The sequence below is a fragment of the Coffea arabica genome, chromosome 2e (assembly GCF_036785885.1).
Source record: "Coffea arabica cultivar ET-39 chromosome 2e, Coffea Arabica ET-39 HiFi, whole genome shotgun sequence".
Taxonomy (NCBI): Eukaryota; Viridiplantae; Streptophyta; class Magnoliopsida; order Gentianales; family Rubiaceae; genus Coffea; species Coffea arabica.
In genome coordinates this window covers 23,690,281-23,706,457 of record NC_092313.1, presented here as the reverse complement: position 1 = coordinate 23,706,457, position 16,177 = coordinate 23,690,281, and the positions used below count along the sequence as shown (strand labels likewise).

Genomic DNA, 16,177 nt, shown 5'->3' with positions numbered 1-16,177 from the left:
TATTAAGCTATTTTGTTTTTCAAAATTTTACGTTAACTCTAAAATTTACATGTGTTTGCATTTTGCCTCCTCAAACTAAATTTTATAATTCCATGAATTTCACTTGAATAAATCTTCAAGCCAAAGCGTAAATCAATTATTATCTAAAGATATATATGCCACCACTGTGAAGATATATATGAGATACCAATCTGTTAAATTGGTAGCATATTCATGTTTATTGTTACTTAAGCTAGGAGACATGAATCGAGCATTCCAACAATAACGCTGACAAACATAGGAAAAAGGCTTAATAGGCCATCACTGTGAATAGCATGAAGCACTGAAACTACCCCATTATCTAAATCTTAATCAAATCAAAACTCATATCCGATTTGGGTTCCATTTGTTTGCTTCTTCTCTAAGACTTGGACCATTGACTGGATTCGCAAATGGAAGGAAGCAATTGCCCGTTTTTCTTTTCTCATGCAACGTCCAAAAAAAAAAAAAAAAGGCAAAGGACTGCTGCCGACTTCCTTTAAATTGTCTCTATCAGCTTTCCATTGGTGCAAATTCACAGGCGTCAACAACACATTAGCCGTTCCAATGCGTGTGGATTGCGGTGTATGTTCTCTTTTTCCTTTAGAGGATGACTCCAAAAGGGAAACTTTAAACTTACAAAAAGAAAAGCTGCAAAAAAAATCAAGACAGCCAATTGTTTGCCAATTATTTTGCCAAAATCTCCAAATTTTTGCAATCTTGTGTGACACTTTTTATTGACATGACGTCCTCAATGGTAAATTTTCTCTTTCCAATTGTTTGGAGGAAAAAGACTCCACCGGGAAATATTCTCTTTGTTAGTAACGATATATTTGTATAACCTATTCTATCCTAATCTAGGACTAGGGGGAGGGGGAGCCTAAGGAGGCTGTGGTAGGGAGCTAGTGGGTATACAGACCCAACTAAATCAAGGGAGTGTTATGACACAACCCTTAGATATTTGGAGGAAAAATACTCCACCAGGAAATATTCAATCAGGACAATTTGAAAGAACTTTGGTTGCATGAGAGCAATTCAGATAGTCACAAACCATAGATAATTTTTTTTTTGGACATGTAGGTTAGAATCATTTTGAATAAAGGCATAGAAAAAAAAATTGGAGACATTTATTCTTACCAAACTTATATGACCACCTTTTTTTTAAGTAAAAGATTTTGAACTACCTACTTACAATTGCTCTTCTTTTACCATCTAACTCAACCTTCTCCTAACTCATACCACCACTTATTTGTTACCATAGATACGTCACTATTGTTAAGATATATCCTGTAACTAGCAATACAATTTAAAACATCCTCAAGCACTAAACCGTTCCATTTGATCTTGAAAGACTAAAGAAATAGAGAATTACACTTTCAAATTCTAAGAGTCTCATGGTAGCTTGTTTTTGTTAGATAAATCAAATTTACAGCTTGTATCTTTTAACAACTGTTTATTTTTTTTCAAATTAAAACGTATAATTGTCATTGTACTCTTTTTGCATAGCACACGAATTACAGACACATTAATTATGAAATCAAATACAACATATATCAATCAATTGGGAAGCTCATTCAAAATCCATCCCATTAATGTGCAAAGTAACATGATAACTTTTTTTTTTTGGGTCACAAATGATGAAACTTAAAAGATCCAATCATATGCGGATTGGAAATTTTGGGCCGCTGGCTGAGAGTTTATTCCAACAAACAAGAACGAGCCACCCTCCAGTCGGGGCAACTAACAAAATCGGGCATACTACGACGGCCCAATATAAGGTACAACTTGATAATCTGGACGGCCTATAAAATATAACTAGCCAAACAATTAGGGTTTTCTCTGACTGCAAAGGGAGTCTAGGGTTTTGCTGCTTCATCCTTCAGCCCCCGTCTCTGCGGTGAATCTTCCCAGCTCTTCAACATGGTTAGCTCTCAATAGCTCTGACTGTTATCAGGATTTGGTTAATAAATCGAAAGTTTAACCTTTTCCTTTTCGACTTAATTACTTGTTATTGCTATTATGATTTGTTCATTTCCTCTAACATGGGATAAGCATAGGCATTTTTTCTTTCTTTCTTCAGTTGTCTTCAATTTATCTGTTTTTCAGATGGCCAATGCGAATGGGGTTTTGGGGGGGGGGGTTGTAGATGGTGGAGGGAAATTATATTTGTTGTTTCACTAGGCGCTGAAGTTTCTTGGATTCGAACTTGCAAAAAATTTATAGTAATTATCTGTATTTAAAATCTGGAAGATGATTAAGAGTCAACTTTAGGTGCTTTCTTGATGTGGTCGTTTTAGCTTGGAGAGTTTTCGTGATTGGTTTTTGTCCGGAGTTTTTTTGGTAGTAAGGAAATGAATCATGGGAAGTTCTTGCTGTAGCTTGTTGTGGTGTTATTATATGTTATATGGTCGTTTGTTAAAAAAAATCGGGTCATGGTTTTGTGCACAGATTGCTGATTGCAGCTTACTCTCGTAAGTTTTTATTTGTTAATCTTGTTGAAATTAATTTTGTAGCTCTAATTTCATCATGCTTGTTTAATTTTTGCAGACTAAGAGAACCAAGAAGGCGGGTATTGTTGGGAAATATGGTATGTATCTTTTCCTTTTTTGTGGGATCCTTTTACATGGTGTAAAGAATTTTATAGGTGCTATTAGGAATGTGTATGAATTATAATTAAGTATCACCAAGATAAATATGGACAACTCATGATCTACCTACTTTCACAGACTTGTGCTAGTAGCTCAATGTAGGTGTGATGCTAGCTCACCATTATTAGTAAGTTGTTGAAACTTCTGCTTTTTAGCAGTAGCAATTCAGGCTGAAAATGTGTGTCTGTGTAGGAGCTGTGATGGAGCATACACCCTGTAGTTTTGTTTCATTGCATGCGGTTTGTTGGATGGTGTGTTTGCTGTCCAGCTTTGTTTGTGGTATTGTTAGTCTGTAACATGACATGTTTCATCGATTTTCTGGTGAAACATAGGTACCCGTTATGGTGCTAGTTTGCGAAAGCAGATTAAGAAGATGGAGGTTAGTCAGCATAGCAAGTATCTCTGTGAATTCTGTGGCAAGGTATATATAGTCCTTCTCTGTTCAGCCTTTGGTTTGATTTTATGCAAATGCTTATGTAATGTGTGGTTTATTTGCAGTATGCAGTAAAGAGGAAGGCTGTTGGAATTTGGGGATGCAAAGACTGTGGCAAAGTCAAGGCTGGTGGTGCTTACACGTTAAAGTAATTATCTTTCAGAAATGCTTCTCTATTGAGGTTCAAGCTCATAATTGAAATCTCTAACCTTTTTTTTTTCCTTTTTATTTTTATTTGGCAGCACTGCTAGTGCTGTGACTGTCAGGAGCACCATCAGAAGGTTGAGGGAGCAGACAGAGAGCTAGATCCTGTTTTTTCTTTTGGAGAATGCTGGAGATCTTTTTGTTTACTTATTCGAATTTGATATGTCAAATCATTTTTAGATGAAGAAATTTCTGGAATCCAATATGCATTGTCACACTGTGTTTTATCTTTAGAATATTCAACTGTTGTTTCTTTTATATTTCCCAGTTGAAGTAGCATGTTGCACTTGTCATACATGTCTGTTTAGCTCAACCTTGGACGAGTAAGCCATCACTAAAATGAGTTTTCATCAATATTAAGCACTAGTAACTTGCTTATTCCTGTGTAGTATTTGTGATCCGTGTTCGGTTTTGTTGCTGCTGTGGTAATAGTTTCGATCACTGCAAATTGTAGCATGACACTGGAAAAGGTTGGGGACCGTTAGAAACTCACTGTTGCCGTTGGCCGCTTGTAGGATTGTTCTTCTTGATAATTTGTTGGACTCTGCCAAACTCGGGCACATGTTCCTTTCTTTTTTTTGGGAGTATTTTTTGGTGGTGGTAACATCGGAGGGTTTAACATCCATTAGCAAGCTACTGCTCTTGGGGTTGCAACCTCTACCACATCCTCATACAGCAGTGTTCTGATGCTCTCCGGAGGTGTCTGCATCACGAGCTAGCTTGTTCCTGCCCGTAAGCTCATCTTGGCTAGTGCGTTACCCTATTTCCTTGCCTCCACGAATGGATAAACTTACAGTCCCAGTTCCTTGCTGTCCATTTTTTAATCTTCCTAACCAGGTTTCCATGCACCCCATCTGTGGTGCTCCCAGTTATCATCAGAATGCTCGTCAGTGAATAAGATTCCACTGTCACCTTCCTATTTCCTTTATTCCAAGCTAGCTCTAAGCCTTGTATCAACGCCCATTATAGTTGACAAAATTTGCAAAGGAAAACGAATGCTGTGATGAACCAGTATAGTTGATCAAAGCTCCAAGTCAACTGATATCTTCCAACTAACAAAAGATTTGATTCTGAACCATTAATAATGAAGGCAGGCCTGGATGGAACAAATTGTACACAATGCAATGGAGGAATGTGGGAACAAAATGTACACAAGTTAGCTCCTAAGACCAGGGAAAATGGTGGGCCTTGACGTACAAAATGAAGAACCTGATGCCACAGTTTAATGTAACAAAACGGATAGTAAACAAATCGTTGGGGTTCTGTCATGGCATGACAGACAAGACGTGGCATTAGGGAGCCCTTAGAAAGCTTGGAAAAAGAAAAAGGCAAAAGGAGGACTCCTGAAGCCTGCAATCTAGATTCGGGAGCAGGCTTTCCTTTTCCAAGCAACGAAAACCATGACATGAAAATAAAACCCAAGCCTCAGAAGCACAGACTGCCAAAGGATGAATGAAAACTTAGAGCTGGAAACAAGTTTTCTAGGTGCCACAGGTGTAAAGCAGCAGGCAGCAGGCAGCAGGCAGCAGGCAGCAGGCTGATTTTGTTGCAAGGTTCCAGTAAACCTTCCACGTATCTATCAGGGAATTGTAGTCTATGTTCTTTATGAGTTGAATATTTTAACTTTCTTCGTTTTATTTTCTTTTTCTTGTTCTTCTTAAAAAAAGAAGTCAAGGTAAAATACTTTCTTCCTCGTAAATATGCACCGAGAAGGAGCAAAGCCAATGAAATTTTTTCTAGTTTTTCTCTCGCCAGTAATTGAAATTTTAATTTCTTCCAGTTTCTTTTTTGCCTCTCCTTGCTTAAATTACAGAACTAAGATAAGATAAGTGTCTAAGCGACATCTTTCTCACTGCTATATAATATTTATTGTAGGATACATCATGCCAAGGGTAATTTTGGAAACCTCCCTTGAGATTTTTGTCAATTTCACTCAACTCCCCTCAAGTTTAAGCAATTACAGTTGCCTCCCTTGATGTAGTGAAATATCTGTAATGTCCTCCACTTGGTAGACAATGTACAATTTAAAGCAATAGATTTACAAAACAAAAAAAAAATCCAATTTCTCCATCCAGTGTCTATTTCTGCTCCTTTATTTCCTAAATTTTATACTACTATACCCTATTTTTATTATATTCAATTTTGTGGATATTAAAAAATTGAAACTATAAAATCAACAGACAAGCAAATTATGTGTCAAACTAGAAAGAAATGAAGAGGCTCGTGGTGATAGATAAATAAATAATAAAATTGATGATTGAAATAGAAAAAAGACCAAAGATGTGGAATTTATTGTATTTTGTTTGTTATTAGGAATTTTTTTTTTGTAAAATGTCAATAATTTGCATAAGAATATCTTTAGTTGGATTAGTAATTGTTAGTTATGATTTTGTTGTAGAGATAGAATTTATTTTCTACTTCTTAGATGTTCATATTTTTAAGAATGTGAGAGTGTTATAACAGTGGTTCTAAACTAGATTAGCTTGTATTGGAAAGGTGTTAGGGCATTGAGATTTAATTTTGGAGTATAAAATTGGTTGTCAGTGAGAGGAGGGGAAGGGGTGTGTGCGTGTGTGTGTGTGTATTTTTTTTTTCTTTGCATGGCAAGCATTTATATTATATGTACAACTTAGAATCTTTTGGGCGGTTATTTGAATTTGGAATTGGAGTTTATACTTGGATAGTTGTTAAAAATTAGGATAGTTGATTGGTGCAAAATATGAAAGAAACTGATTGAGAGTATTGTATTTTTCTTTTTTAATTTTGTACGAAAGAGCAATTTAAGATTTTTAAGAGAAAATCTAGTTTATTGGATCTACATTGTTACATAAATAGTAAAAGTAAGGGAGGTGTATGTAATTTTAAAAATCTAACGGAAGCTCTCTGCAATTATCAAAAACCTCAGGGGAGGTATGTGAAATTATCCCATCACACCAACGAGTGGGATAGGGGACATCTAAAAAAAAAAAAGAAAAAGAAAGGGTAGGATAGGGGACTCCAATTTCGTATATTTCAATTTTCTTTTCTTTGCTTCTGGGACTCAAAAATTTGCATTCCCTTGGCTCTGTGCTTCAACTGGGGGTACAAGTTGGTCCACGAAACCTCAGAATCCAACCAATCCGGTCTATTATAATTTGTTTTCATCCATCTTGCCTTTTAGCATTTGTTTTGATTTGGATTTAGATTTGCGTGTACAAGCTGTGGTGTAAAAGACACCATCCAGAACTTGTTTGTAATTTTGGGTGCACAAGGCAAAAAGGTAAACCCAATCCTCATGGCCAGAAATATACAACTAAATTTTGTATTACTATGTTATAACAGTTCCATTAGTTTCTCAGCAGTTATTAACCATAATATACAAGGCCGACTGGATTGAGGTTTTCCTCATGGCCAGTACTGAAGTTGAACTAGCTAAAAACTACATGAACAAAATGACTAAACAAGGTAAAAAGATCAAAAACAGGAAAAGAATAAAAGCCAGAGGCAGCAAAGCGGACAGATCTCTCTCTCTCTCTCTCTCTCAGCCAGCTGCATGAAGGTATAGAGGTTGTTCCGCTTAGAAGTCAGTTATATTTCATGCACCAGAAAAAGGGTGCAGAAATATACTACGTCATAGGCCATCTCAAGGAAGCAGCAAAAGTAAACTCTTCAAGATATTATTCAGTTCTGTTAATCTACACGAGGCAAGTGAAGGAAAATATCACCAGCACCATCTTCTTCTAGCCATTTTGGTTTGTTGGGAGCCTAATGAAATGAGACTGACTCACCATCAGCAATTCTTAATGAACAGGAATTGGAATATCATCACTATTACTCCTATGATGCATTTGCTTCTGCACAGCCTTAACAGCTGCAACTCTAGCTGCATTGGCTGCTTTGTTAGCTGCACCAACTGCGCGGTTCACTCTCTCATCCACCTTGGCCACATCATAAGCTTTATCTGCTGCTCGCCGTGCTTCCTGGATCCAAAGGACAATTTTGTGTTAAAATTATTTGTTGTCAATCAAAGTACATAATCTTAGCATCTACTTTGCAAATGGTATTCAACTGTCCAGTCAAAATGCGCAAAAAGCACAAAGAAAACATAAGAATATGCTTCACCGCACGAATTTGTTTTTAACCAGTCTTTCCAGGTTAAGGAGAGAACCAGGCAATGGCAGCAAGACCAACCAACAAAGAAAAGGCCTTTCTTAGTTTGATATAACAAGTTCTTATTATTTCTGTTAAAAGCATAAAAAGTATGCTATGTCGATTAAAGAAAAGCAAATGACATTTGCAGACCTGTGAGCAAACAGAAGGATTATAAGTGACATGTCAACGGAACCAAAGAGCAGCCAACAAATTAGATGAGGGCATCCATATTTGCGATAAGTTGATATGCATCTAATCTATGTAATGGTTTTCCACAACATCTTCTTAGCATTTTTCAGACCTCTCCAACCCAGAGATGTATATGAGTCAAAACAAACATGAAGCAAAGATGATACTGCTTTTCATGTACATTTTAAGTGAATGAGAGCTGAGTTTACAAACGAATTTGACTGTTCACAAACAGCTTGTTTACAAATATGAAGAAATTGTCCACATATATAATCTCGAAATTCTACTTGTACAGAGAGTAGTTATGTTACTTTTATAGCACTCAACACACACATGTGATTCACATCCAAAGAGGATTACATCAATAGCACAGTATGACTAATGTCTAAAGAGCAAAATTCATAAATGTAGCTTAAGATGGGAGCTCTTTGATAACAAGCTCTCCATAAAATGTCCTTTTATCGTGTTCAATAATAATTAAATTAGCTCAAGTTCTGTTCATTTACTAACAAATGCGGTTGAAGAAGCCAATTGGCAGTAAAGAATGAGACATTCTCTACAACTAGGATCATTTACTCGAGCCTGCAATCCTTTCTCCTTATGGGGAAATATACAAACAAAATGAAGAAGAAAGGGAACATTTTCTCCAGATGTTAGTGGAGAACGTTTGAAATCAAAATAAAATATCCATTTACCTGAACTGCATTGAGCACCTTGGAATGGTAAACTGCGACAGGAGATACAGGATGGGACGCATTCTGTGTGCTAGGGACATCAAGAATCCCATTTTGCCAATGCCCCGACTGAGTTTCCCCATTCCTAAAAGTGTACATTCCGAGTCCTTGTCTTCTACCCTCATGCCAGGATCCTTCATACCGGTGGCCATTTGCAAAAGAATAAACCCCAAAGCCATGCATCTTATCAGCAAAGTATTCCCCAGCATACGTGTCTCCATTCCTGATATACAATATTCAATTGGGTAAACACACAAATCTCGCTCAATTAAAGGAATCAAAGAGCGGTGGGGACTACTGTATGTATTTATTCTTGTAAATCTTAAATGTAGACCTCTATTATGCACAACTCAATAAGCTTCTTCTATCCGATACATCTCAATAATGATGAATTGCAGCGATGAGATGTAAAAGTGACATCATCATAATCATGTACAAGTTTGCATTTTCTGCAGCCTTGAGACCTTTAAACTTGCAGAACTATGATCTAATAAGTGCTGTGGCCTGATTTTTGGCACAGAGAGATTATGTCATATGAAGTTGGAATGAACCACAAATTTATACATGGGAACAGCTTGTCTGCGAGTCAAGGTTGAGAGAAGGGACTGCCTAGAAAGCAAAGAAAGAAATGGCACCATCCATTTCATTTAGTGAAAAGTTCTCTTAAACCAGTATGATTCTTCCTTCAGGAATTAAGCAAATGGAATAAATGCCATATAGGACTACAGCTTCCTTGTACTGCCTACCCTCTACACTAGATTCATTTCTTTTTTACACCCACCTACATAGGAAATTGAATCACTTTCAAAGAGCTGAGACCCCAAATAAGGATAGTTTCTCAATATTGTTCCCTTTTCTTCTCTCATCACCAAACAGGAGGAATTATCACTATGGTCTCATTTTTAATATCTTTTCTCTTGCAAGTTGAAATTAGTCTTCTACTTCCTTCTTGTCCTAATTTACAAAACATTCAAGAACAGTTAAAACCATTTAATGCATTCCAGTATATCTTGTTCAGGATCAGACATCCATATGGAAGTAAGAGAGCTGTATAACATTCTAAAGCACATGAAGTATGCAGACCGTCCAATTTGAAAGATGAAAAGTCAAATATGCAAAGTTCACAACTGCAACAGAATGCCAACAATTTACATTGCTGACAGAAAATGTATCAGCATTCACAAATTTCAACAAGAACTCCGGAACTGATTCAATTCAAACACCAAATTAGGTATTCCGAGCAGTTAAAACATGGTGACAAAAAAATTATAAACTGAGAAGCAAACAAGTAAAATCTTAGATAAACATTTTACCTGAAGTGGTAGTGACCCAGGCCATGCTTGACACCCCATTTGAACTCGCCTACATACCGGCTACCATCCTCACAAGTATGAACTCCACACCCGTGGCTCTGCCCATTTGACCATTCCCCAGCATAAACATCCCCAGTATAAAATCTATATACACCAAAACCATGTCTAAGCCCCTGTCTATACTGCCCCCTATACCGGCTGCCCCTTGCCCAAGTCTCAACCCCATATCCATCATACTTGCCATCTACCCAATCACCCTCATACCTCCCGCTCATATAATAGTAATAAACCCCACTGCCACTACACTTACCCTTGTGAAATTCCCCCTCATACACATCCCCATTGCTATATGCCTGCACCCAACAACCGGAGTTCGCCCTTTTCTCGGTCTTAGGCCGCGACCCTATTGACCAAAACACCGGCAAATGCGGCCGGTTAGTCCCAGAAACCACCTGGCTAGACGAGGGAAGCTTAATCGGGAGCGAACGGGCCAAGAACAGCCTGATGGAAGGCAGCCGAGGGAGAGCTAAATTGAGAGAAAACAACAGGGCAGCCGAGAAAGCAAAAGCAGATAGAAAATCAAGAACGAAGGAGTGGCTGGGGTGGGAAACAAGGAAGTAGAAAAAGGGGAGGGACAAAAGTAGAACAAGGCGGATGTGGACGCGGAGGCGCCGGAGGTGGAGGTGGCGGAGGAGGCGGCGGTAATGGAAATTACTCAAGAATTTGTAGCAAAAAGGAGGTTGAGGAGGAGACTTTTTGGGTGCAACTGGGGCCGGAGAAAACGGGTATTTGTGAAGAGAATTCGACAAAGTTGGGGACTTTATCAGAGAATTTGAGGATTTTGTGGAGAATTGAGATTGGCCCAGATGGGGTCTCTTGTGAGGGGTGGTCTTGGTTGTAGGAGACGAGGCAATAGAGGGGACAATTGGCTCATTTTCATTGATGATAATATGCAAGCTGTGATTGTTATTGGGATTGTCAGAAAGAGAGGAACAGGGGGAAGAAGGTGAGTTTGGGGGCGGAGATGATGGTGAGGATGACAAAATGGAGGCAGCAAAATTGTTGGGGGTGGTATAGTGAGAAGAATAGAATTGTTGGGGGTTGCTGCTGTGTTGTTTGTGGTGAAGGGAAGGAGGAAGATTACTCAGAGGAGGGGTGGGATTGAAATCGGAAGAGATGCCACAGCTTTCTTTTCCGATCTGAACTTCTGATTTCTTCTGATGCATTACATATCCTACCACAAACACCAATAAGAACCCCAAAAAGGAAGCAGAAAACAAAAAAAGATAGGAAACACAAAAAAGAAGACTTTATCCACTATCAAAATGATACTCTATTACCACAACAATTCAATTCAAGAAACCCTTTCGGATTTCCAGCAAAAAGATTGCTTTTTTCCTGTTTTCGCGTCCAAATTTGCTTGCTTGGTGAAATGGGATGGTTGTGGAATTGTCGTTGGAGAGTGGAATTTTGCGGTGCTAGTAATGTTCTGGTAAACGGATTGGGGGGGATGGTGTAGTCTTTGTTGAGGGTGAGTTAGTGTGTGAGTGTGTGAAGAAGAAGTCGATTTTATACTTAGGAAGAGGAGAAGAGAAGGGAGGGGAGCGGAGAGTGCGAGGAGTGGACGGTGTCCGAAGGAGAATGAATTTGAAACTCAGAGCCAAAGAGGAGGCGATCAGCATCCAATTGCCCACTAGGCCATGACTTATGGAGAAAATAGTTGAGTGAATTTGCTCACATGCCCCTTGTATTTTTGGATTATCACTGGAAAGCCACAGCCAGGTTTCGGACCTTTTTGATTTGTGTTTTCGGGTCAAAAAGAGTTGTGTTTGTACTTTATTTTTCTTTTTTGGGGCTGGTTTTCTTTCACAAGTCAAATTTAAGTTATAGTACAATTGGTTGGAAGTTTCTTCTTTTATCTGTTTCTTCGCACCTCTTTTTTTTTTTGGGGGGCTAATTTCTCCATAAATTATTGTTGGAAAAAATTCAAGAAAATGTGACCCTGACACGGGTTATTTATGCTCATTTGCACGTCGGGTCCAATCCAAAATTTACTTTTTTTAAAAAAAATAACATTTATATATTTTAAAAAAAATAAATATAACCACTGGACACGGCTGGGGATTGAAATTTTGTTTGGAAAATTTTGAAAGATTCCCAGGCTATTTAACACCGGAAGGATCTAGTAGAAAGAGATGCATGACTTTGGAAATTTTTGAAGAGTTTGGAAAAGTCTATGGCTTTGATTCTTTAGTCATGGAAGCCTACATATAAAACTCAAGGATAGGCATAAGAAAAAGTTTCATGGTTTGTTTGAAGTCAAAAATAAAATATATTAGACGGTGCTACTTTTATTTTTTTTTTCCTTTCTAATAAATTTTATTTATTGAGCATTAGACTTTTTTATATACCTAACTAGGATTATTTTAACAATCTCCCAGTCAGTGAGAAGATTTGAATTCAAAACCTCTCGTTTACGATTACTCACACCTTATCATTCAATCCAATCATCTTTCCTTTATTTGATGCTTTGATTGTGTATCGGTATGCAACTATTTTTTTATATATTAGAATTTACATTTTGCAGTCTTATATGTAATTTCATATCAGTAGATAACAATTGCAAATAATAAACTAAAAGTTGTCGCCAATTTTATTTAATTTTTGAAACATCAAATAGATTGATGTACTAATAAATAGATTAACTGGTTCTTGACATCCGCGTTGTTAACTGACGTTACCCATGAACACATTCATCAAAACTATGAATGAATATCTTTCTATTGCTTGAAATATTGAGCCACCACATCAAAGTGAATTGTTTGTGCCAACTCTTTATTCATTAATTTGTTACTTGCGTACCTCAACATCATATTACTATTATTTATTTAGTAAGGAAGCACCCTTACTGATCTTTCACAACTTCGTAGCTGACAATAATAAATGCAGAGCCAAATTCTAAGGGAATTCAATTCAATTGGTGGTCCAGCGATGCAGAGCAACTTTTGTTTGTTTTTCAACATTTGGTAGGACAAATTAATGTGAAACTGAAGAGTACAAGATTCGATTAGTCAATAACCTAACCTCCTCATTTTAGGAGAAAAATCATGTCCCTATCGGGCATTATGTCCAATCGAGTCCAGAAACTTGAAGCCTTTGAAAAGTTTTGAATGATTGATAATATATTCCCTTTTTTTTTCAAAGGAATGAATATGGAAATTTATGAACGGCTGAGCTTATTATTCCCTTGCTTTTATAATTTTTGACTTGAAAAACCTTAACTTGCCTGCTAAGCACAAAAAAAAAAAAAAAAAAAAAGAATAGACAAATTTACACAAGTACACCCTTGTGTTTCTGAAAGTAAAATGTACCCCACACTCTTTGAAAAATTAGCTTTGTGTCACAATATTGTAAAATCTAGCAACTTGGGAAAATTACAACTCTGGGGACTGTTTCTAGTGTATTGTCGCATGTACCCTAAAGTTTGGGGATCATTTGATCATTGAGACCAGAACCGAGTCGTATACGTTCAAGATACCATACTTTCAATTAATTGGGTTATTAGCCGATTCATGCATTGAATTGGTCAATTTGATCTCGGCATACCTTATGAGATGTATGACATGCAAAAATTGAATCGAATTGGTCAAGAACTTGTATAGAGCAAGACATTTCTTCCATTTTTCTGAAATATTCTCAATAAATTTGTTTTTCAAGGGATTTTAGTTCTTTCCGCCATCAGGTTCAGAGTTCAAATCTAGTAACTAGCAGTTGGATGTGGAAAGCGGGCAGAAAGGAGTAGGAGGCTTTTTTTAAAAAAAAAAAAATCATTTTAATTTCTTGTGATCAATCTTCAATACTCTATAGACCCCGGAGTCTATGAACTTTGAGTTGGGTTGTAAGACGATTCGTCATAGTTATTAAATTCAGTCCCGCCTAGCGATTGAACTGATCAGTCCGGTGATCCAGGCATTAGATCGGGACGGGTTTCTAGTTTGACCGGATCAAACCTGCCCCGTAATCTAGAAAGGAGAGACTGCAGCGGAAACCTGCCTGGTTTTTCAATTGACCGGGTTTGCCCATTTTTTTTAAAAAAATTATAGGTCTTTATTTTTGAAACGAAACAAAATGTGTATATGATTTTGATAAGATTTGTACATTGGATATTCATTTAAATATATATAGACTTTACCATTTGTTTAGTTTTTATTTGATAACTAAATATTTTTTAAATAAACTTATTTATTTTTTTATTATACAATTAATCCTTTTAACTTTTAAACTGACAATATATGATTAATTAGAAAATTACTTTATTTTTAAATAAAAACAAAATAATGCTATATTTTTTAAAACAAGTGATATAAATTTTATTTTATAATTGACTATATTATTATTTATTTAAAAGTACGATAAAATGAAATTAAATCTTCCACTAATATCTATATATTTATTATATATCTTTTTAAGTATAATAATTAATATCTAAAAGCACTTTATTATATTTTATGTATATTAATATTAATATTTTATATTTATAAATATTAAATTAATACTCACCGATTTAACCAACGACTCAATCCCTTACCGGATTGGGTTTAATAGCTATGCGACTCACAAATACTTACTGATCATCTTTTGCTTGTTTGTTCTCCAAATGAATTTGAAGAATGGCTGACGAGAAATAGTTTCATCCGTCAAACGGGACTGTTCCTTGGGAGCCAAGTTCTATTGACTAGTTTATAAGATTCGTTCAAATTTGACCCTACACCAAACTACTTCATTGTTTCTGTCAAGAAAACCAAAACAGGGGCTGTACATTACCCCTTCCTTAAGGGTAAGCAAAGCATACCTCAGAAAACTACGTCAACCATACCAAAAAAAAAAAAAAAACGCATTGTTAATGTACACATTAAAGAAAGAGGAGTGCATGGACAAAGTAATCTTGCATTATTTCTTGTCACGAACCAACGTTTTATATCCAAACCAAAGGAGGGTAAATAAACATAATCAAGTCGAACACTCTAATATTTTAACTTGTTTAATTATTTTAACGAGTTTGAAATTTTGTTCAATTTTAACTTATTTATGTGCCGAATTGAGTTTGAATGGATTTTTTTAATCAAATTTAAAAGCTAATGAACATAAAAATACTATTCAAGTTTGGTTAGACTAATTAGCGAACCAAATTCAAATGAATTTTTATTAAATCAAGTTCGATTCAAATATCGAGTAGTTTGGTTCATCTTTCAATCCTATATACCCATATAATTATGAGACAACAAAATTATTATACACTTTTTTTTTCTGGGTACAAAGACAAACCAAAAATTAATTAATGGTAATAAACTATTCGTATATATACTTATCAATTGCTTGAATAGTTGATATATCTTGCAAGTTGATTAAAAAGGTGCTGATTGATTTAGTATTAATACGAGAAAGATAATCCGACAAATTTAAGTTGTCAACGGATATACCAAAAGCATTTAGGTTGCAATAATTCAAGCATGAGAGCAATAGTAGACAATTTTTATGTCTGTCCATTCACTTTTTAAGTTTTTTTACTTATTTATAATGCTTAAAGGTCCTTTTTTTGTTCACATAGGTCTCCACCTTTGCCTCGAGCCCATATGCACCCAACCTAAAACCTCTGTTTTCAGACTCGGACCGGACCGGCCGGTCGAACCGGTCGAACCGGAAACCGGCCAGGTAGCCGGTCCGAGTCACATTAGAAAACCGGAAATTTAAAATCCGGTCAAAGCCGGTCAAAAACCGGGTTTGACCGGGTTTGACCGGGAAAAAACCGGTTTTTCCGGTTCAACAGTAATTTTTTTTAAAAAAAATTCAAACTTTTTAATATTATGTTTTGACCCCCTAAATTGTTAAAACTTATTGATATAGCTCAAATATTTGATACTTTATAAATATTGTCCTAAAATTTGATGTTATTTTTCAATTAAATTCATAATTTTAATTCTAAACTTGTTAATATTTATTAAATAATATAAATTGCTACTTGATTGTTCTAATTTCTTTGTATTTTCTTGTTAAATATATTTGAAACATCAAATATATATGAATATGCCTTTATTAATATCAATATATTATTAGATATTATATATATAATATTTTAATTTTTAAATAATTTTTATTTATGACGTCATCCGGTTCGACCCCTATCGACCCCCGGTCGAACCCATTGACCCCTGACCCCTGACCTCGGCCGAGTCGCTATCCGGTCCGGTTCTGAAAACATAGCCTAAAACTAATGCATCAACACTGAAGAATCAGCCAAAAACGTGGGTACCAAAAAGGATTGGACAGACAAGAAGATTGCACCAAAATCTATGCCTTCTCAAGTAGTAAAAGCATAGATATCTTTTTTCTTTCCCTATTTTTTTATTTGGTTTTTTAAATCAAGAAAAGGTAGGATGATTGCTTGGAAGAGCTCGGCTTGTTTCATTCATCATCATCCATGGTTTTTGATTCGGTTTTGCATCTATG

The 16,177-nt window shown here is 36.1% G+C and overlaps 2 protein-coding genes across 2 annotated transcripts; one reads left to right on the top strand and one right to left on the bottom strand.

The window, feature by feature from the left end:
* Nucleotides 1-1,817: 1,817 nt before the first annotated feature.
* On the top strand, nucleotides 1,818-3,561 carry LOC113732035 (large ribosomal subunit protein eL43). The gene is made up of 5 exons (XM_027257624.2): nucleotides 1,818-1,941; nucleotides 2,566-2,605; nucleotides 2,999-3,087; nucleotides 3,165-3,247; nucleotides 3,342-3,561. The coding sequence occupies exons 1-5, from the start codon at nucleotides 1,939-1,941 to the stop codon at nucleotides 3,403-3,405; spliced, it is 279 nt and encodes a 92-aa protein (XP_027113425.1). The 5' UTR covers nucleotides 1,818-1,938; the 3' UTR covers nucleotides 3,406-3,561.
* A 3,017-nt stretch (nucleotides 3,562-6,578) lies between these two features.
* LOC140036914 (uncharacterized) lies at nucleotides 6,579-11,342 on the bottom strand. The gene is made up of 4 exons (XM_072080046.1): nucleotides 11,011-11,342; nucleotides 9,671-10,904; nucleotides 8,319-8,580; nucleotides 6,579-7,262 (listed from the first exon to the last, which is right to left on the bottom strand). Exons 2-4 carry the CDS (start codon nucleotides 10,894-10,896, stop codon nucleotides 7,083-7,085), a joined length of 1,668 nt encoding a protein of 555 aa, XP_071936147.1. The 5' UTR covers nucleotides 10,897-10,904; nucleotides 11,011-11,342; the 3' UTR covers nucleotides 6,579-7,082.
* Between the last annotated feature and the right edge of the window lie 4,835 nt (nucleotides 11,343-16,177).